The sequence below is a fragment of the Leptodactylus fuscus genome, chromosome 2, assembly GCF_031893055.1.
Source record: "Leptodactylus fuscus isolate aLepFus1 chromosome 2, aLepFus1.hap2, whole genome shotgun sequence".
Classification (NCBI taxonomy): Eukaryota; Metazoa; Chordata; class Amphibia; order Anura; family Leptodactylidae; genus Leptodactylus; species Leptodactylus fuscus.
The window spans coordinates 284936938-284961156 of NC_134266.1; the positions used below are offsets into that span (position 1 = coordinate 284936938).

The 24219-nt window shown below is 50.7% G+C and overlaps 1 protein-coding gene across 1 annotated transcript in view; it reads right to left on the reverse strand.

Moving 5' to 3' along the window:
• LOC142196139 (protein sel-1 homolog 3-like) overlaps window positions 1-20070 on the reverse strand; it is a 60113-nt gene extending 40043 nt beyond the window's left edge. The window contains exons 1-4 of the mRNA XM_075266367.1: window positions 20051-20070; window positions 17999-18308; window positions 15812-16343; window positions 7644-7770 (exon numbers count right to left, since the gene is read on the reverse strand). Coding sequence (XP_075122468.1) covers window positions 7644-7770; window positions 15812-16343; window positions 17999-18046 — 707 coding nt within the window. The 5' untranslated portion in view covers window positions 18047-18308; window positions 20051-20070. The remainder of the gene's footprint in view (window positions 1-7643; window positions 7771-15811; window positions 16344-17998; window positions 18309-20050) is intronic.
• Between the last annotated feature and the right edge of the window lie 4149 nt (window positions 20071-24219).

Genomic DNA, 24219 nt, shown 5'->3' on the forward strand with positions numbered 1-24219 from the left:
CATGTGTGCACTGACAAGGAATGGGAATGGCAGGGGTCATGTGTGCACTGACAGGGAATGGGAATGGCGGGAGTCATGTGTGCACTGACAGGGAATAGGAATGGCAGGGGGTCATGTGTGCACAGACAATGAATGGGAATGGCGGGGGTCATGTGTGCACTGACAGGGAATGGGAATGGCGGGGGTCATGTGTGCACTGACAAGGAATGGGAATGGCGGGGGTCATGTGTGCACTGACAAGGAATGGGAATGGCGGGGGTCATGTGTGCACAGACAGGGAATGGGAATGGCTAAGGTCATGTGTGCACAGACAAGGAATGGGAATGGCGGGGGTCATGTGTGCACAGACAAGGAATGGGAATGGCGGGGGTCATGTGTGCACTGACAAGGAATGGGAATGGCGGGGGTCATGTGTGCACTGACAAGGAATGGGAATGGCAGGGGTCATGTGTGCACTGACAAGGAATGGGAATGGCGGGGGTCATGTGTGCACTGACAGGGAATGGGAATGGCGGGGGTCATGTGTGCACTGACAAGGACTGGGAATGGCGGGGGTCATGTGTGCACTGACAAGGAATGGGAATGACGGGGGTCATGTGTGCACTGACAAGATATGGGAATGGCGGGGGTCATGTGTGCACTGACAGGGAATGGGAATGACGGAGGTCATGTGTGCACTGAGAAGATATGGGAATGGTGGCGGTCATGTGTGCACAGACAAGGAATGGGAATGGCGGGGGTCATGTGTGCACAGACAAGGAATGGGAATGGCGGGGGTCATGTGTGCACTGACAAGGAATGGGAATGGCAGGGGTCATGTGTGCACTGACAAGGAATGGGAATGGCGGGGGTCATGTGTGCACTGACAGGGAATGGGAATGGCGGGGGTCATGTGTGCACTGACAAGGACTGGGAATGGCGGGGGTCATGTGTGCACTGACAGGGAATGGGAATGGCGGGGGTCATGTGTGCACTGACAAGGAATGGGAATGGTGGGGGTCATGTGTGCACTGACAAGGAATGGGAATGGTGGGTGTCATGTGTGCACAGACAAGGAATGGGAATGGCGGGGGTCATGTGTGCACAGACAAGGAATGGGAATGGTGGGGGTCATGTGTGCACTGACAAGGAATGGGAATGATGGGGGTCATGTGTGCACTGACAAGATATGGGAATGGCAGGGGTCATGTGTGCACTGACAGGGAATGGGAATGACGGAGGTCATGTGTGCACTGACAAGATATGGGAATGGCGGGGGTCATGTGTGCACTGACAAGATATGGGAATGGCAGGGGTCATGTGTGCACTGACAGGGAATGGGAATGGCGGGGGGTCATGTGTGCACTGACAGGGAATGGGAATGGCGGGGGTCATGTGTGCACTGACAAGGAATGGAATGGCAGGGGTCATGTGTGCACTGACAAGGACTGGGAATGGCGGGGGTCATGTGTGCACTGACAGGGAATGGGAATAGCGGGGGTCATGTGTGCACTGACAAGGAATTGGAATGGTGGGGGTCATGTGTGCACTGACAGGGAATGGGAATGGCGGGGGTCATGTGTGCACAGACAAGGAATGGGAATGGCGGGGGTCATGTGTGCACAGACAAAAAATGGGAATGGCAGGGGTCATGTGTGCACTGACAGGGAATGGGAATGGCGGGGGTCATGTGCGCATTGACAAGGAATGGGAATGGCGGGGGTCATGTGTGTACAGACAAGGAATGGGAATGGCAGGGGTCATGTGTGCACTGACAAGGAATGGGAATGGCAGGGGTCATGTGTGCACTGACAAGGAATGGGAATGGCAGGGGTCATGTGTGCACAGACAAGGAATGGGAATGGTGGGGGTCATGTGTGCACAGACAAGGACTGGGAATGGCGGGGGTCATGTGTGCACAGACAAGGAATGGGAATGGCGGGGGTCATGTGTGCACTGACAAGGAATGGGAATGGCAGGGGTCATGTGTGCACTGACAAGGAATGGGAATGACGGGGGTCATGTGTGCACTGACAAGATATGGGAATGGCGGGGGTCATGTGTGCACAGACAAGGAATGGGAATGGCGGGGGTCATGTATGCACTGACAAGATATGGGAATGGCGGGGGTCATGTGTGCACAGACAAGGAATGGGAATGGCGGGGGTCATGTGTGCACTGACAAGGAATGGGAATGGCAGGGGTCATGTGTGCACTGACAAGGAATGGGAATGGTGGGGGTCATGTGTGCACTGACAAGGAATGGGAATGGTGGGGGTCATGTGTGCACTGACAAGGAATGGGAATGGTGGGTGTCATGTGTGCACAGACAAGGAATGAGAATGGCGGGGGTCATGTGTGCACTGACAGGGAATGGGAATGACGGGGGTCATGTGTGCACAGACAAGGAATGGGAATGGTGGGGGTCATGTGTGCACTGACAAGGAATGGGAATGACGGGGGTCATGTGTGCACTGACAAGATATGGGAATGGCGGGGGTCATGTGTGCACTGACAGGGAATGGGAATGACGGAGGTCATGTGTGCACTGACAAGATATGGGAATGGCGGGGGTCATGTGTGCACTGACAAGATATGGGAATGGCGGGGGTCATGTGTGCACTGACAGGGAATGGGAATGACGGGGGTCATGTGTGCACTGACAAGATATGGGAATGGATGGGGTCATGTGTGCACTGACAAGGAATGGGAATGGCAGGGGTCATGTGTGCACTGACAAGGAATGGGAATGGCAGGGGTCATGTGTGCACTGACAGGGAATGGGAATGGCGGGGGTCATGTGTGCACTGACAAGGAATGGAATGGCAGGGGTCATGTGTGCACTGACAAGGACTGGGAATGGCGGGGGTCATGTGTGCACTGACAGGGAATGGGAATGGCGGGGGTCATGTGTGCACTGACAAGGAATGGGAATGGTGGGGGTCATGTGTGCACTGACAGGGAATGGGAATGGCGGGGGTCATGTGTGCACAGACAAGGAATGGGAATGGTGGGGGTCATGTGTTCACTGACAAGGAATGGGAATGACGGGGGTCATGTGTGCACTGACAAGATATGGGAATGGCGGGGGTCATGTGTGCACTGACAGGGAATGGGAATGACGGGGGTCATGTGTGCACTGACAAGATATGGGAATGGCGGGGGTCATGTGTGCACAGACAAGGAATGGGAATGGCGGGGGTCATGTGTGCACTGACAAGGAATGGGAATGGCAGGGGTCATGTGTGCACTGACAAGGAATGGGAATGGCGGGGGTCATGTGTGCACTGTCAGGGAATGGGAATGGCGGGGGTCATGTGTGCACTGACAAGGAATGGGAATGGCAGGGGTCATGTGTGCACTGACAAGGACTGGGAATGGCGGGGGTCATGTGTGCACTGACAGGGAATGGGAATGGCGGGGGTCATGTGTGCACTGACAAGATATGGGAATGGCGGGGGTCATGTGTGCACTGACAGGGAATGGGAATGACGGGGGTCATGTGTGCACTGACAAGATATGGGAATGGCGGGGCTCATGTGTGCACAGACAAGGAATGGGAATGGCGGGGGTCATGTGTGCACTGACAAGGAATGGGAATGGCGGGGGTCATGTGTGCACTGACAGGGAATGGGAATGGCGGGGGTCATGTGTGCACTGACAAGGAATGGGAATGGCAGGGGTCATGTGTGCACTGACAAGGACTGGGAATGGCGGGGGTCATGTGTGCACTGACAGGGAATGGGAATGGCGGGGGTCATGTGTGCACTGACAAGGAATGGGAATGGTGGGGGTCATGTGTGCACTGACAGGGAATGGGAATGACGGGGGTCATGTGTGCACTGACAAGATATGGGAATGGATGGGGTCATGTGTGCACTGACAAGGAATGGGAATGGCAGGGGTCATGTGTGCACTGACAATGAATGGGAATGGCAGGGGTCATGTGTGCACTGACAGGGAATGGGAATGGCGGGGGTCATGTGTGCACTGACAAGGAATGGAATGGCAGGGGTCATGTGTGCACTGACAAGGACTGGGAATGGCGGGGGTCATGTGTGCACTGACAGGGAATGGGAATGGCGGGGGTCATGTGTGCACTGACAAGGAATGGGAATGGTGGGGGTCATGTGTGCACTGACAGGGAATGGGAATGGCGGGGGTCATGTGTGCACAGACAAGGAATGGGAATGGTGGGGGTCATGTGTTCACTGACAAGGAATGGGAATGACGGGGGTCATGTGTGCACTGACAGGGAATGGGAATGACGGGGGTCATGTGTGCACTGACAAGATATGGGAATGGCGGGGGTCATGTGTGCACAGACAAGGAATGGGAATGGCGGGGGTCATGTGTGCACTGACAAGGAATGGGAATGGCAGGGGTCATGTGTGCACTGACAAGGAATGGGAATGGCGGGGGTCATGTGTGCACTGTCAGGGAATGGGAATGGCGGGGGTCATGTGTTCACTGACAAGGAATGGGAATGGCAGGGGTCATGTGTGCACTGACAAGGACTGGGAATGGCGGGGGTCATGTGTGCACTGACAGGGAATGGGAATGGCGGGGGTCATGTGTGCACTGACAAGATATGGGAATGGCGGGGGTCATGTGTGCACTGACAGGGAATGGGAATGACGGGGGTCATGTGTGCACTGACAAGATATGGGAATGGCGGGGGTCATGTGTGCACAGACAAGGAATGGGAATGGCGGGGGTCATGTGTGCACTGACAAGGAATGGGAATGGCAGGGGTTATGTGTGCACTGACAAGGAATGGGAATGGCGGGGGTCATGTGTGCACTGACAGGGAATGGGAATGGCGGGGGTCATGTGTGCACTGACAAGGAATGGGAATGGCAGGGGTCATGTGTGCACTGACAAGGACTGGGAATGGCGGGGGTCATGTGTGCACTGACAGGGAATGGGAATGGCGGGGGTCATGTGTGCACTGACAAGGAATGGGAATGGTGGGGGTCATGTGTGCACTGACAGGGAATGGGAATGGCGGGGGTCATGTGTGCACAGACAAGGAATGGGAATGGCGGGGGTCATGTGTGCACAGACAAGGAATGGGAATGGTGGGGGTCATGTGTGCACTGACAAGGAATGGGAATGACGGGGGTCATGTGTGCACTGACAAGATATGGGAATGGCGGGGGTCGTGTGTGCACTGACAGGGAATGGGAATGACGGAGGTCATGTGTGCACTGACAAGATATGGGAATGGCGGGGGTCATGTGTGCACTGACAAGATATGGGAATGGCGGGGGTCATGTGTGCACTGACAGGGAATGGGAATGACGGGGGTCATGTGTGCACTGACAAGATATGGGAATGGCGGGGGTCATGTGTGCACACACAAGGGATGGGAATGGTGGGGGTCATGTGTGCACAGATAAGGAATGGGAATGGCGGGGGTCATGTGTGCACAGACAAGGAATTTGGAATGGCGGGGGTCATGTGTGCACAGACAAGGAATGGGAATGGCGGGGGTCATGTGTGCACTGACAGTGAATGGGAATGGCGGGGGTCATGTGTGCACAGACAAGGAATGGGAATGGCAGGGGTCATGTGTGCACTGACAGGGAATGGGAATGGCGGGGGTCATGTGTGCACAGACAAGGAATGGGAATGATGGGGGTCATGTGTGCACAGACAAGGAATGTGAATGGCGGGGGTCATGTGTGTACAGACAAGGAATGGGAATGGCGGGGGTCATGTGTGCACAGACAAGGAATGGGAATGGTGGGGGTCATGTGTGCACAGGCAAGGAATAGCAATGGCGGGGGTAATGTGTGCACAGACAAGGAATAGGAATGGCGGGGGTCATGTGTGCACAGACAAGGAATGGGAATGGCGGGGGTCATGTGTGCACAGACAAGGAATGGGAATGGCGGGGGTCATGTGTGCACAGACAAGGAATGGGAATGGCGGGGGTCATGTGTGCACTGACAGTGAATGGGAATGGTGGGGATCATGTGTGCACTGAAAAGGAATGGGAATGGTGGCGGTCATGTGTGCACAGACAAGGAATGGGAATGGTGGCGGTCATGTGTGCACAGACAAGGAATGGGAATGGCGGGGGTCATGTGTGCACAGACAAGGAATGGGAATGGCGGGGGTCATGTGTGCACAGACAAGGAATGGGAATGGCGGGGGTCATGTGTGCACAGACAAGGAATGGGAATGGCGGGGTCATGTCTGCACTGACAAGGGATGGGAATGGCAGGAGTCATGTGTGCACAGACAAGCAATGGGAATGGCGGGGGTCATGTGTGCACTGACAAGGGATGGGAATGGCGGGTGTCATGTGTGCACAGACAAGGAATGGGAATGGCGGGGGACGTGTGTACTGACAAGGAATGGGAATGGCGGGGGTCATGTGTGCACTGACAGGGAATGGGAATGGCGGGGGTCATGTGTGCACTGACAAGGAATGGGAATGGCGGGGGTCATGTGTGCACTGACAAGGACTGGGAATGGCGGGGGTCATGTGTGCACTGACAGGGAATGGGAATGGCGGGGGTCATGTGTGCACAGACAAGGAATGGGAATGGCGGGGGTCATGTGTGCACAGACAGGGAATGGGAATGGCAGGGGTCATGTGTGCACAGACAGGGAATGGGAATGGCGGGGGTCATGTGTGCACAGACAGGGAATGGGAATGGCGGGGGTCATGTGTGCACTGACAGGGAATGGGAATGGCGGGGGTCATGTGTGCACAGACAGGGAATGGGAATGGCGGGGGTCATGTGTGCACTGACAGGGAAGGGGAATGGCAGGGGTCATGTGTGCACAGACAGGGAATGGGAATGGCGGGGGTCATGTGTGCACTGACAGGGAAGGGGAATGGCAGGGGTCATGTGTGCACAGACAGGGAATGCGAATGGCGGGGGTCATGTGTGCACTGACAGGGAATGGGAATGGCGGGGGTCATGTGTGCACTGACAAGGAATAGGAATGGCGGGGGTCATGTGTGCACTGACAAGCTGTGAAGAAGTCGTCATGGTGGTCTGGGCCAGATAGAGAGGAAAAGAGAAGTGGAAATGCTGCTAAAATGTACTGAAGGGTCATGGCTGATCCTTATAAGGAGAGGTTGGGCCCGGGAGCCCCATCTGAGATTCGGCACCAGGGCCTGTGATCCATTTACAACCCCTACTCAGTTACTATGGAGGGTGCCAGGTAGTCAGTGACTAATTCATTTCCTTGCCTCAATCCTGCACACAGCAGCCTGGACGTCAGCCAAGAACATGAAGCTCCTGGGCCCCGCTCCAAAGTCTGTCATGGGGCCCCTACCTAAGTTGTGCCATTTATAATTCTGGTATATTTTATGTGGCAAAGGGATTTTTGGGGCCCCCTCGGGGTCCAGGGCCCAGCAGTGACTGCTCCACCCCGACCTCAGCTTCCAGGATCCCTGTGACTTGAGTGGAGGGTAGGGTTGAGCGAACGGGAAAGGGAAGGATTGGATCTTGATCGGCGATCGAGCAAATTTCACGATCGGGATCGGCTGGAAAATGATCGGAAATCTCAAGATCGGCTCAACCCCAGTGGAGGGAATATTGAGCTCCAGCCAGATCTTAACTACATGTCTTAGCAGATTATGTAAGGACTACAAATCCCAGCATGCTTTGCTGCACTGTAATACTACATAGACGACTTACTGAGGAGTCACCGAGCGTCGCTGCCGCTGCGTTTCCAGCACACGGTCTCTGTGCGGGTTCAGTCCTCTGACGACTCCATAGCTCTCCCCAGTGCTGGCGTACAAGAAGGAAAGGAGAGGGACGACTTCTGAGGAGAGGAGGAGGAGGAGAGATCCTTAAATAAAACAGGTCGCCCCTGCACGGAACATGTCTCTCTACTGTATATCACCTTCACCTTTCAAAGATAGTGTATATATTCTATACAGAAGTATATAAGCTATAGGGTGACACCGCCAAGCCAGGATCCCTCAACTGACCACCGCCAAAGACCCCGACCGACCCCACTCCCCGCATCACTGTACACACAGTATTATACCCCATAGTGGCCCCTGCACACAGTATTATGTCCCATAGTGACCCCTGCACACAGTATTATCCCCCATAGTGGCCCCTGCACACAGTATTATCCCCCATAGTGACCCCTGCACACAGTATTATACCCCATAGTGGCCCCTGCACACAATATTATACCCCATAGTGGCCCCTGCACACAGTATTATACCCCATAGTGGCCCCTGCACACAGTATTATCCCCCATAGTGACCCCTGCACACAGTATTATACCCCATAGTGGCCCCTGCACACAGTATTATACCCCATAGTGGCCCCTGCACACAGTATTATGTCCCATAGTGACCCCTGCACACAGTATTATCCCCCATAGTGACCCCTGCACACAGTATTATACCCCATAGTGGCCCCTGCACACAGTATTATACCCCATAGTGGCTCCTGCACACAGTATAATACCCCATAGTGACCCCTGCACACAGTATTATCCCCCATAGTGGCCCCTGCACACAGTATTATCCCCCATAGTGACCCCTGCACACAGTATTATACCCCATAGTGGCCCCTGCACACAGTATTATGTCCCATAGTGGCCCCTGCACACAGTATTATGTCCCATAGTGGCCCCTGCACACAGTATTATACCCCATAGTGGCCCCTGCACACAGTATTATGTCCCATAGTGGCCCCTGCACACAGTATTATGTCCCATAGTGGCCCCTGCACACAGTATTATACCCCATAGTGGCCCCTGCACACAGTATTATGTCTCATAGTGGCCCCTGCACACAGTATTATGTATCATAGTGGCCCCTGCACACAGTATTATGTCTCATAGTGGCCCCTGCACACAGTATTATCCCCCATAGTGGCCCCTGCAAACAGTATTATGTCCCATAGTGGCCCCTGCACACAGTATTATGTCCCATAGTGGCCCCTGCACACAGTATTATACCCCATAGTGGCCCCTGCACACAGTATTATGTCTCATAGTGGCCCCTGCACACAGTATTATCCCCCATAGTGGCCCCTGCAAACAGTATTATGTCCCATAGTGGCCCCTGCACACAGTATTATACCCCATAGTGGCCCCTGCACACAGTATTATGTCTCATAGTGGCCCCTGCACACAGTATTATGTCCCATAGTGGCCCCTGCACACAGTATTATGTCCCATAGTGGCCCCTGCACACAGTATTATACCCCATAGTGGCCCCTGCACACAGTATTATGTCTCATAGTGGCCCCTGCACACAGTATTATACCCCATAGTGGCCCCTGCACACAGTATTATGTCTCATAGTGGCCCCTGCACACAGTATTATCCCCCATAGTGGCCCCTGCAAACAGTATTATGTCCCATAGTGGCCCCTGCACACAGTATTATGTCCCATAGTGGCCCCTGCACACAGTATTATACCCCATAGTGGCCCCTGCACACAGTATTATGCCCCATAGTGGCCCCTGCACACAGTATTATGTCCCATAGTGGCCCCTGCACACAGTATTATGTCCCATAGTGGCCCCTGCACACAGTATTATACCCCATAGTGGCCCCTGCACACAGTATTATGTCTCATAGCGACCCCTGCACACAGTATTATGTCCCATAGTGGCCCCTGCACACAGTATTATACCCCATAGTGGCCCCTGCACACAGTATTATGTCTCATAGTGGCCCCTGCACACAGTATTATACCCCATAGTGGCCCCTGCACACAGTATTATGTCTCATAGTGGCCCCTGCACACAGTATTATCCCCCATAGTGGCCCCTGCAAACAGTATTATGTCCCATAGTGGCCCCTGCACACAGTATTATGTCCCATAGTGGCCCCTGCACACAGTATTATACCCCATAGTGGCCCCTGCACACAGTATTATGCCCCATAGTGGCCCCTGCACACAGTATTATGTCCCATAGTGGCCCCTGCACACAGTATTATGTCCCATAGTGGCCCCTGCACACAGTATTATACCCCATAGTGGCCCCTGCACACAGTATTATGTCACATAGCGACCCCTGCACACAGTATTATGTCCCATAGCGGCCCCTGCACACAGTATTATGTCCCATAGTGGCCCCTGCACACAGTATTATGTATCATAGTGGCCCCTGCACACAGTATTATGTCTCATAGTGGCCCCTGCACACAGTATTATCCCCCATAGTGGCCCCTGCAAACAGTATTATGTCCCATAGTGGCCCCTGCACACAGTATTATGTCCCATAGTGGCCCCTGCACACAGTATTATACCCCATAGTGGCCCCTGCACACAGTATTATGCCCCATAGTGGCCCCTGCACACAGTATTATGTCCCATAGTGGCCCCTGCACACAGTATTATACCCCATAGTGGCCCCTGCACACAGTATTATGTCCCATAGTGGCCCCTGCACACTGTATTATGTCCCATAGTGACCCCTGCACACAGTATTATGTCTCATAGTGGCCCCTGCACACAGTATTATCCCCCATAGTGGCCCCTGCAAACAGTATTATGTCCCATAGTGGCCCCTGCACACAGTATTATGTCCCATAGTGGCCCCTGCACACAGTATTATACCCCATAGTGGCCCCTGCACACAGTATTATGTCCCATAGTGGCCCCTGCACACAGTATTATGTCCCATAGTGGCCCCTGCACACTGTATTATGCCCCATAGTGGCCCCTGCACACAGTATTATGCCCCATAGTGGCCCCTGTACACAGTATTATGTCCCATAGTGGCCCCTGCACACAGTATTATACCCCATAGTGGCCCCTGCACACAGTATTATGTCCCATAGTGACCCCTGCACACAGTATTATGTCCCATAGTGACCCCTGCACACAGTATTATGTCCCATAGTGGCCCCTGCACACAGTATTATGTCCCATAGTGGCCCCTGCACACAGTATTATACCCCATAGTGGCCCCTGCACACAGTATTATCCCCCATAGTGGCCCCTGCACACAGTATTATGTCCCATAGTGGCCCCTGCACACAGTATTATGTCCCATAGTGGACCCTGCACACAGTATTATGTCCCATAGTGGCCCCTGCACACAGTATTACGTCCCATAGTGGCCACTGCACACAGTATTATCCCCCATAGTGGCCCCTGCACACAATATTATGTCCTATAGTGGCCCCTGCACACAGTATTATGTCCCATAGTGGCCCCTGCACACAGTATTATGTCCCATAGTGGCCCCTGCACACAGTATTATCCCCCATAGTGGCCCCTGCACACAGTATTATGTCCCATAGTGACCCCTGCACACAGTATTATACCCCATAGTGGCCCCTGCACACTGTATTATACCCCATAGTGGTCCCTGCACAAAGTATTATGTCCCATAGTGACGCCTGCACACAGTATTATACCCCATAGTGGCCCCTGCACACTGTATTATACCCCATAGTGGCCCCTGCACACAGTATTATGTCCCATAGTGACCCCTGCACACAGTATTATACCCATAGTGGCCCCTGCACACAGTATTATGTCCCATAGTGGCCCCTGCACACAGTATTATGTCCCATAGTGGCCCCTGCACACAGTATTATGCCCCATAGTGGCCCCTGCACACAGTATTATGTCCCATAGTGGCCCCTGCACACAGTATTATCCCCCATAGTGGCCCCTGCACACAGTATTATGTCCCATAGTGGCCCCTGCACACAGTATTATGTCCCATAGTGGCCCCTGCACACAGTATTATGCCCTATAGTGGCCCCTGCACACAGTATTATGTCCCATAGTGGCCCCTGCACACAATATTATCCCCCATAGTGGCCCCTGCACACAGTATTATGCCCCATAGTGGCCCCTGCACACAGTATTATCCCCCATAGTGGCCCCTGCACACAGTATTATGTCCCATAGTGACACCTGCACACAGTATTATGTCCCATAGTGGCCCCTGCACACAGTATTATACCCCATAGTGGCCCCTGCACACTGTATTATACCCCATAGTGGCCCCTGCACACAGTATTATACCCCATAGTGGCCCCTGCACACTGTATTATACCCCATAGTGGCCCCTGCACACAGTATTATAGCCCATAGTGGCCCCTGCACACAGTATTATGTCCCATAGTGGCCCCTGCACACAGTATTATGTCCCATAGTGGCCCCTGCACACAGTATTATACCCCATAGTGGCCCCTGCACACAGTATTATGTCCCATAGTGGCCCCTGCACACAGTATTATGTCCCATAGTGGCCCCTGCACACAGTATTATGTCCCATAGTGGCCCCTGCACACTGTATTATACCCCATAGTGACCCCTGCACACAGTATTATGTCCCATAGTGGCCCCTGCACACAGTATTATACCCCATAGTGGCCCCTGCACACTGTATTATACCCCATAGTGGCCCCTGCACACTGTATTATGTCCCATAGTGACCCTTGCACACAGTATTATACCCATAGTGGCCCCTGCACACAGTATTATGTCCCATATTGACCCCTGCACACAGTATTATCTCCCATAGTGTCCCCTGCACACAGTATTATCTCCCATAGTGGCCCCTGCACACAGTATTATGTCCCATAGTGTCCCCTCCACACAGTATTATGTCCCATAGTGGCCCCTGCACACAGTATTATCCCCCATAGTGGCCCCTGCACACAGTATTATGTCCCATAGTGGCCCCTGCACACAGTATTATGTCCCATAGTGGCCCCTGCACACAGTATTATGTCCCATAGTGGCCCCTGCACACAGTATTATCCCCCATAGTGGCCCCTGCACACAGTATTATCCCCCATAGTGGCCCCTGCACACAGTATTATACCCCATAGTGGCCCCTGCACACAGTATTATGTCCCATAGTGGCCCCTGCACACAGTATTATCCCCCATAGTGGCCCCTGCACACAGTATTATGTCCCATAGTGGCCCCTGCACACAGTATTATGTCCCATAGTGGCCTCTTCACACAGTATTATGTCCCATAGTGGCCCCTGCACACAGTATTATGTCCCATAGTGGCCCCTGCACACAGTATTATGTCCCATAGTGGCCCCTGCACACAGTATTATGTCCCATAGTGGCCCCTGCACACAGTATTATGTCCCATAGTGGCCCCTGCACACAGTATTATCCCCCATAGTGGCCCCTGCACACAGTATTATGTCCCATAGTGGCCCCTGCACACAGTATTATGTCCCATAGTGGCTCCTGCACACAGTATTACCCCCCATAGTGGCCCCTGCACACAGTATTATGTCCCATAGTGGCTCCTGCACACAGTATTCTCCCCCCATAGTGGCCCCTGCACACAGTATTATACCCCATAGTGGCCCCTGCACACAGTATTATACCCCATAGTGTCCCCTCCACACAGTATTATGTCCCATAGTGGCCCCTGCACACAGTATTATGTCCCATAGTGGCCCCTGCACAGAGTATTATCCCCCATAGTGGCCCCTGCACACAGTATTATACCCCATAGTGGCCCCTGCACACAGTATTATGTCCCATAGTGACCCCTGCACACAGTATTATGTCCCATAGTGGCCCCTGCACACAGTATTATGTCCCATAGTGGCCCCTGCACACAGTATTATGTCCCATAGTGGCCCTTGCACACAGTATTATCCCCCATAGTGGCCCCTGCACACAGTATTATGTCCCATAGTGGCCCCTGCACACAGTATTATACCCCATAGTGGCCCCTGCACACAGTATTATCCCCCATAGTGGCCCCTGCACACAGTATTATCCCCCATAGTGGCCCCTGCATACAGTATTATGTCCCATAGTGACCCCTGCACACAGTATTATGTCCCATAGTGACCCCTGCACACAGTATTATGTCCCATAGTGGCCCCTGCACACAGTATTATGCCCCATAGTAACCCCTGCACACAGCATTTTGTCCCATAGTGGCCCCTGCACACAGTATTATCCCCCATAGTGGTCCCTGCACACAGTATTATCCCCCATAGTGGCCCCTGCACACAGTATTATCCCCCATAGTGGTCCCTGCACACAGTATTATCCCCCATAGTGGCCCCTGCACACAGTATTATCCCCCATAGTGGCCCCTGCACACAGTATTATCCCCCATAGTGGCCCCTGCACACAGTATTATGTCCCATAGTGGCCCCTGCACACAGTATTATGTCCCATAGTGGCCCCTGTACACAGTATTATGCCCCATAGTGGCCCCTGCACACAGTATTATGTCCCATAGTGGCCCCTGCACACAGTATTATCCCCCATAGTGACCCCTGCACACAGTATTATCCCCCATAGTGGCCCCTGCACACAGTATTATGTCCCATAGTGGCCCCTGCACACAGTATTATGTCCCATAGTGGCCCCTGCACACAGTATTATGTCCCATAGTGGCCCCTGCTCACAGTATTATCCCCCATAGTGGCCCCTGCACACAGTATTATGTCCCATAGTGGCCCCTGCACACAGTATTATGTCCCATAGTGGCCCCTGTACACAGTATTATGTCCCATAGTGGCCCCTGCACACAGTATTATGTCCCATAACGGCCCCTGCACACAGTATTATCCCCCATAGTGGCCCCTGCACACAGTATTATGTCCCATAGTGGCCCCTGCACACAGTATTATGTCCCATAGTGGCCCCTGCACACAGTATTATCCCCCATAGTGGCTCCTGCACACAGTATTATACCCCATAGTGGCCCCTGCACACAGTATTATGTCCCATAGTGGCCCCTGCACACAGTATTATGTCCCTTAGTGGCCCCTGCACACAGTATTATACCCCATAGTGGCCCCTGCACACAGTATTATACCCCATAGTGGCCCCTGCACACAGTATTATGTCCCATAGTGACCCCTGCACACAGTATTATGTCCCATAGTGGCCCCTGCACACAGTATTATGTCCCATAGTGGCCCCTGCACATAGTATTATGTCCCATAGTGGCCCCTGTATACAGTATTATACCCCATAGTGGCCCCTGCACACAGTTTTATGTCCCATAGTGGCCCCTGCACACAGTATTATCCCCCATAGTGGCCCCTGCACACAGTATTATGTCCCATAGTGGCCCCTGCACACAGTATTATGTCCCATAGTGACCCCTGCACATAGTATTATGTCCCATAGTGGCCCCTGTACACAGTATTATACCCCATAGTGGCCCCTGCACACAGTTTTATGTCCCATAGTGGCCCCTGCACACAGTTTTATGTCCCATAGTGGCCCCTGCACACAGTATTATCCCCTATAGTGGCCCCTGCACACAGTATTATGTCCCATAGTGACCCCTGCACATAGTATTATGTCCCATAGTGTCCCCTGTACACAGTATTATACCCCATAGTGGCCCCTGCACACAGTATTATGTCCCATAGTGGCCCCTGCACACAGTATTATCCCCCATAGTGGCCCCTGCACACAGTATTATGTCCCATAGTGGCCCCTGTACACAGTATTATACCCCATAGTGGCCCCTGCACACAGTATTATGTCCCATAGTGGCCCCTGCACACAGTATTATCCCCCATAGTGGCCCCTGCACACAGTATTATGCCCCATAGTGACCCCTACACACGGTATTATGTCCCATAGTGGCCCCTGCACACAGTATTATGTCCCATAGTGGCCCCTGCACACAGTATTATGTCCCATAGTGGCCCCTGCACACAGTATTATGTCCCATAGTGGCCCCGTAGCGGCAGCGGCTGTCCCCGGGCCCCCTGATGTCCTGGGCCCTGTGGCAGCCACTACTACTGCTACCCCGGTAGTTACGCCGCTGCCCCCAACCAAGAACTTTTTGTGGACTCTGTAGTCTGGGCTCGGAGGCGTCTGGTCACGTGGGATAAGTGTCATTGTCCTTGCTCACCTTGTTCCTCCGGGCATTGTGATATTTTGTCCTTTGTGAGATTCCATAGAAGATCCTGATCCCAGCGCAGGGTCCTCTGGTGCTCCTTGTAGGGTCGACTATATAGAGGCAGGGTCTTTACTTCATAGGATCTCTTGACCACCCCCTGGTTATATGAGTATCTGTCTGGCCTGCCAAAGTCAATAGGATAATCTGAGATCCAAGCTCTAAGCAGAACATCTGTCACATGGATGGGATTCCTCAAGAAATAGTCTTCTCTGTAGACCATCTGGTCTGGGAACTCCACCTCTATTTCCCGAGTTGTCTCCGTATCATTGGGGCTACAACTCCAACGTTTTTTAAAAATACCAACCAGAGGCTTTGTGAGAAAAGAGGCCAAGATGTCCACGTGGACCACTTGCTTCTTCTCACAGTAGAAGAAAACTACCAAGACGGGATTCTTGGACACCTTCTCCAGTGGTCTGAGGAAGTCGACAAAGGATCTTCTGGTGGAGTCCTGTGTCTGGGATGTGGCCGCCTGTATCCAACAGACCTAAGAACAGCGGAGAGAATGTCCATCATAAATAGCCAGGAGAAGAAGACGACCAACAGATGACAATATACTGAGACAATATACTGAGACTGACAGATGACAATATACTGAGACTGATAGATGACAATATACTGAGACTGATAGATGACAACATACTGACACTGATAGATAACAATATACTGAGACTGATAGATGACAATATACTGAGACTGACAGATGACAATATACTGAGACTGACAGATGACAATATACTGAGACTGATAGATGACAATATACTGAGACTGATAGATGACAATATACTGAGACTGATAGATGACAATATACTGAGACTGATAGATGACAATATACTGACACTGATAGATAACAATATACTGAGACTGACAGATGACAATATACTGAGACTGACAGATGACAATATACTGAGACTGATAGATGACAATATACTGAGACTGATAGATGACAATATACTGAGACTGATAGATGACAATATACTGAGACTGACAGATGACAATATACTGAGACTGATAGATGACAATATACTGAGACTGATAGATGACAATATACTGACACTGATAGATGACAATATACTGGCACTGACAGATGACAATATACTGGCACTGATAGATGACAATATACTGACACTGATAGATGACAATATACTGAGACTGACAGATGACAATATACTGACACTGACAGATGACAATATACTGAGACTGATAGATGACAATATACTGAGACTGATAGATGACAATATACTGACACTGATAGATGACAATATACTGACACTGATATATGACAATATACTGAGACTGATAGCTGACAATATACTGAGACTGACAGATGAAAATATACTGAGACTGACAGATGACAATATACTGACACTGATAGATGACAATATACTGACACTGATAGATGACAATATACTGAGACTGATAGATGACAATATACTGAGACTGACAGATGACAATATACTGAGACTGATAGATGACAATATACTGAGACTGACAGATGACAATATACTGAGACTGACAGATGACAATATACTGACACTGATAGATGACAATATACTGACACTGATAGATGACAATATACTGAGACTGATAGATGACAATATACTGACACTGATAGATGACAATATACTGGCACTGATAGATGACAATATACTGACACTGATAGATGACAATATACTGGCACTGACAGATGACAATATACTGGCACTGATAGATGACAATATGCTGACACTGATAGATGACAATATACTGAGACTGACAGATGACAATATACTGACACTGACAGATGACAATATACTGAGACTGATAGATGACAATATACTGAGACTGATAGATGACAATATACTGACACTGATAGATGACAATATACTGACACTGATAAATGACAATATACTGACACTGATAGCTGACAATATACTGAGACTGACAGAGGACAATGTACTGAGACTGATAGATGACAATATACTGACACTGATAGATGACAATATACTGAGACTGATAGATGACAATATACTGAGACTGATAGATGACAATATACTGACTCTGACAGATGACAATATACTGACACTGACAGAGAACAATGTACTGAAGTCGAGCAATGGCACGGTGTGCATTCTGATTTGCCCCAGCCGCCCCCTTTCTTACCTGGCAGAGGAGTAGACACAGAGTCGGCCGCACGCCCCACAGCCCCATTTCTTCTCTCACTGTGATCTCTTCATACGTTCTTGTTGTCAGTGTTCGGTGGTTAGCAGATACCTCTGAGCCCTGGGGGTACCATACCCCAAACCTACCCCCTATGTATGGAGGGATCAGCACTGAGCACAGTATATGTAAGATCTTCCAGATATCCTCAGGTTTTGTGAATCAGGGATCTCCAGAGCTTGCAGGATCTTCTCAGTGATCAGTGTCGGTCATCACTTTGTGTCTTGATCACCTGCAGTCCCGGCCCCTGTACCTGCTGGACAGAGTGTACATTGTAATACGTGGAGCTTACAGTGGCCTCATTCACATGAAGGGTTAATCAGACGTCAGGAATAAGTAAGTGGCCTGTCACCTTAACCCATTAGTACCTGGAAGTCTCCCAACAAACATACCGATCCCTACAGCCCTCACCCATCACTGGGCCTTAGATCATCCAGTCTCCATCTTCATGACCTGGGGCCGGTGCATTATCTATAGGGGTGTAGGGACCCCAGTCCTATCTGGGCCCTATACAGGGGTATAGCAGCCCTATAGAAGTTGGGTCACCCTAGGAAATGGCAGCCTCGTCCAGTTTGCCACCTGTACTTATGACATAAAAGCATCTTGAAAAACCTAAAAGCTGTTTTGGATATCACCCAACTTTCCCAGGAACAGATATAACTGAGGAAGTTCACCGTAGCATTTGACAGATGTTGGCGATGTCATAGATTGATGTCTTACAAGGAGTTAATGGCCCAGAGGTTTACAGAGCAGGTGAGTAAGACACGGATGCACAGCCCGAGACGGCGGCAGACACGCCGCAGTACACACTAAACCTGGCGCTGTTTGTATAAAGGGTGTGAAATCTGAGCAAACACAAGATTGTAAGCTCCAGGACATGGCAAAAAACCCCATCAGTGATGGAGATCTCTGACCCCAGGAGCTCACACTCTAGTGTAGAGGGATGGACAAGCCTCTGCGAGCTCAGCGGCACTGATCTCCCTCCTGTGCTGACGGCTCGTTACAATGTATTAGTGCAGGTACATTATATAGTCCAGGCCGCTGAGCTCACAGAGGATTGTCTGCACTGATACAATGTAACAAACCCTAAGCTGTGACAATTAGAAGATCAATGAATGTGAACACAAACATATCCATCACTGACAGCCAGCGGAGGCCGAGGAGCAAAAAGATCATTAGGAAGTAACGAAATCCTCCATTGTAACGTTTTATAAGACTAGACTGCACCTAGACTCGAGTATACAGGTATATATACAGGTATATAGCAGGAGGTGTGTGCACACAGGTACATAAACATACAGGTACATACACAGATACATACATACAGGTACATACACAGGTACATACATACAGGTACATACATACAGGTACATACACAGGTACATACATACAGGTGTATACACAGGTACATACATACAGGTACATACACAGATACATACATACAGGTACATACATACAAGTACATACACAGATACATACATACAGGTACATACATACAGGTACATACATACAGGTACATACACAGGTACATACATACAGGTACATACACAGATACATACATACAGGTACATACATACAAGTACATACACAGATACATACATACAGGTACATACATACAGGTGTATACACAGATACATAAACATACAGGTGTATACACAGATACATACATACAGGTACATACACAGATACATACATACAGGTGTATACACAGGTACATACACAGATACATACATACAGGTGTATACACAGGTACATACATACAGGTACATACATACAGGTACATACATACAGGTGTATACACAGATACATATATACAGGTGTATACACAGGTACATACATACAGGTGTATACACAGGTACATACATACAGGTGTATACACAGATACATACATACATACACAGGTATACACCCTAGTACATACATACACGTGCATACACAGGTACATACAGTGGTACACACATACAGGTGTATACACATAGGGACATTTCTGCTCACCTGTGCTCTGTCCTCCTTGGTCTCCCGGATCCCTAATCCTGTTTCTGCTCCTTCACAGCTTCTATTTACCTGGCGTAGGAGGAACAAGACGCTTCTTCCATGACCTCACCAGTAGGTGACCAGGTAAGTACACAGAGATTACTCAATGTACAGAGGAGAAATCCCAGCAGAAAAAATCACCAATCAGCCAGGTCACCAAAGAATGGAGGCTATCCTACAGGGTGACCAGAGAATGGAGGCTATCCTACAGAGTGACCAGAGAATGGGGACTATCCTACAGAGTGACCAGAGAATGGGGACTATCCTACAGAGTGACCAGAGAATGGGGACTATCCTACAGAGTGACCAGAGAATGGAGGCTATCCTACAGAGTGACCAGAGAATGGGGACTATCCTACAGAGTGACCAGAGAATGGAGGCTATCCTACAGAGTGACCAGAGAATGGAGGCTATCCTACAGAGTGACCAGAGAATGGAGGTTATCCTACAGAGTGACCAGAGAATGGAGGCTATCCTACAGAGTGACCAGAGAATGGGGACTATCCTACAGAGTGACCAGAGAATGGGGACTATCCTACAGAGTGACCAGAGAATGGGGACTATCCTACAGAGTGACCAGAGAATGGGGACTATCCTACAGAGTGACCAGAGAATGGGGACTATCCTACAGAGTGACCAGAGAATGGAGGCTATCCTACAGAGTGACCAGAGAATGGAGGCTATCCTACAGAGTGACCAGAGAATGGGGACTATCCTACAGAGTGACCAGAGAATGGAGGCTATCCTACAGAATGACCAGAGAATGGAGGCTATCCTACAGGGTGACCAGAGAATGGGGACTATCCTACAGAGTGACCAGAGAATGGAGGCTATCCTACAGAGTGACCAGAGAATGGAGGCTATCCTACAGAGTGACCAGAGAATGGAGGCTATCCTACAGAGTGACCAGAGAATGGGGACTATCCTACAGAGTGACCAGAGAATGGAGGCTATCCTACAGAGTGACCAGAGAATGGAGGCTATCCTACAGAGTGACCAGAGAATGGAGGCTATCCTACAGAGTGACCAGGGAATGGGAGCTATCCTACAGGGAAACCAGAGAATGGAGGCTATCCTACAGTGACCAGAGAATGGAGGCTATCCTACAGGGTGACCAGAGAATGGAGGCTATCCTACACAGTGAACAGAGAATGGAGGCTATCCTACAGGGTTACCAGAGAATGGAGGCTATCCAACAGGGAAACCAGAGAATGGAGGCTATCCTACAGGGTTACCAAGAATGGAGGCTATCCTACAGAGTGAACAGAGAATGGAGGCTATCCTACAGGGTGACCAGGGAATGGAAGCTATCCTACAGGGTGACCAGAGAATGGGAGCTATCTTACAGAGTGACCAGAGAATGGGAACAACCCTACAGGGTAACCAGGGAATGGAGACTATCCTACAGAGTGACCAGAGAATGGGGACTATCCTAAAGAGTGACCAGAGAATGGGAACAACCCTACAGGGTGACCGGGGAATGGAAGCTATCCTACAAGATGACCAGAGAATGGAGGCTATCCTACAGAGTGACCAGAGAATGGGAGTTATCCTAAAGAGTGACCAGAGAATGGGAACAACCCTTAGGGTGACCAGGGAATGGAAGCTATCCTACAAGATGACCAGAGAATGGGAGCTATCCTACAGGGTGACCAGAGAATGGGAGCTTCCTACAGGGTGACCAGAGAATGGAAGATATCCTACAGGGTGACCAGGGAGTGGGACCTATTCTACAGGATGACCAGAGAATGGAGGCTATCCTACAGGGTTACCAAGAATGGAGGCTATCCTACAGAGTGAACAGAGAATGGAGGCTATCCTACAGGGTGACCAGGGAATGGAAGCTATCCTACAGGGTGACCAGAGAATGGGAGCTATCTTACAGAGTGACCAGAGAATGGGAACAACCCTACAGGGTAACCAGGGAATGGAGACTATCCTACAGAGTGACCAGAGAATGGGGACTATCCTAAAGAGTGACCAGAGAATGGGAACAACCCTACAGGGTGACCGGGGAATGGAAGCTATCCTACAAGATGACCAGAGAATGGGAGCTATCCTACAGAGTGACCAGAGAATGGAGGCTATCCTACAGAGTGACCAGAGAATGGGAGTTATCCTAAAGAGTGACCAGAGAATGGGAACAACCCTTAGGGTGACCAGGGAATGGAGGCTATCCTACAAGATGACCAGACAATGGGAGCTATCCTACAGGGTGACCAGAGAATGGGAGCTTCCTACAGGGTGACCAGAGAATGGAAGATATCCTACAGGGTGACCAGGGAGTGGGACCTATTCTACAGGATGACCAGAGAATGGAGGCTATCCTACAGAGTGACCAGAGAATGGAGGCTATCCTACAGAGTGACCAGAGAATGGAGGCTATCCTACAGAGTGACCAGAGAATGGAGGCTATCCTACAGAGTGACCAGAGAATGGAGGCTATCCTACAGAGTGACCAGGGAATAGGAGCTATCCTACAGAGTGATCAGAGAATTGGAGCTATCCTACAGGGTGACCAGAGAATGGGATGAGCCCTACAGGGTGACCAGAGAATGGAAGATATCCTATAGAGTGACCAGAGAATGGAAGATATCCTACAGGATGACCAGAGAATGGAGGCTATCCTGCAGAGTGACCAGAGAATGGAGGCTATCCTACAGAGTGACCAGGGAATGGGAGCTATCCTACAGAGTGATCAGAGAATTGGAGCTATCCTACAGGGTGACCAGAGAATGGGATGAACCCTACAGGTTGGCCAGAGAATGGAAGATATCCTACAGGGTGACCAGAGAATGGGATGAACCCTACAGATTGACCAGAGAATGGAGGCTATCCTACAGGGTGACCAGAGAATGGAGGCTATCCTACAGGGTTACCAGAGAATGGAGGCTATCCTACAGGGTTACCAGAGAATGGAGGCTATCCTACAGAGTGAACAGAGAATGGAGGCTATCCTACAGGGTGAACAGAGAATGGAGGTTATCCTACAGGGTGACCAGAGAATGGAGGCTATCCTACAGGGTGAACAGAGAATGGAGGCTATCCTACAGAGTGACAGAGAATGGGAGCTATCCTACAGGGTGACCAGAGAATGGAGGTTATCCTACAGGGTGACCAGAGAATGGAGGCTATCCTACAGAGTGACCAGAGAATGTAGGCTATTCTACAGGGCAACCAGAGAATGGAGGCTATCCTACAGAGTGACCAGAGAATGGAGGCTATCCTACAGAGTGACCAGAGAATGGGAGCTATCCTACAGAGTGACCAGAGAATGGAGGCTATCCTATAGAGTGACCAAAGAATGGGAGCTATCCTACAGAGTGACCAGAGAATGGGAGCTATCCTACAGGGTGGCCAGAGAAATGGAGGCTATCCTACAGAGTGACCAGAGAAATGGAGCTATCCTACAGAGTGACCAGAGAATGGAGGCTATCCTACAGAGTGACCAAAGAATGGGAGCTATCCTACAGAGTGACCAGAGAATGGGAGCTATCCTACAGGGTGGCCAGATAAATGGAGGCTATCCTACAGAGTGACCAGAGAATGGGAGCTATCCTACAGAGTGAACAGAGAATGGAGGCTATCCTGCAGGGTCACCAGAGAATGGAGGCTACCCTGCAGGTTGGCCAGAGAATGGAAGATATCCTACAGGGTGACCAGAGAATGGGATGAACCCTACAGATTGACCAGAGAATGGAGGCTATCCTACAGGGTGACCAGAGAATGGAGGCTATCCTACAGGGAGACCAGAGAATGGAGGCTATCCTACAGGGTTACCAGAGAATGGAGGCTATCCTACAGGGTTACCAGACAATGGAGGCTATCCTACAGAGTGACCAGAGAATGGGAGCTATCCTACAGAGTGACCAGAAAATGGAGGCTATCCTATAGAGTGACCAGAGAATGGGAGCTATCCTACAGAGTGACCAGAGAATGGGGACTATCCTACAGAGTGACCAGAGAATGGAGGCTATCCTACAGAGTGACCAGAGAATGGGAGCTATCCTACAGGGTGACCAGAGAATGGGAGCTATCCTACAGAGTGAACAGAGAATGGAGGCTATCCTACAGAGTGACCAGAGAATGGAGGCTATCCTGCAGGGTGACCAGAGAATGGAGGCTATCCT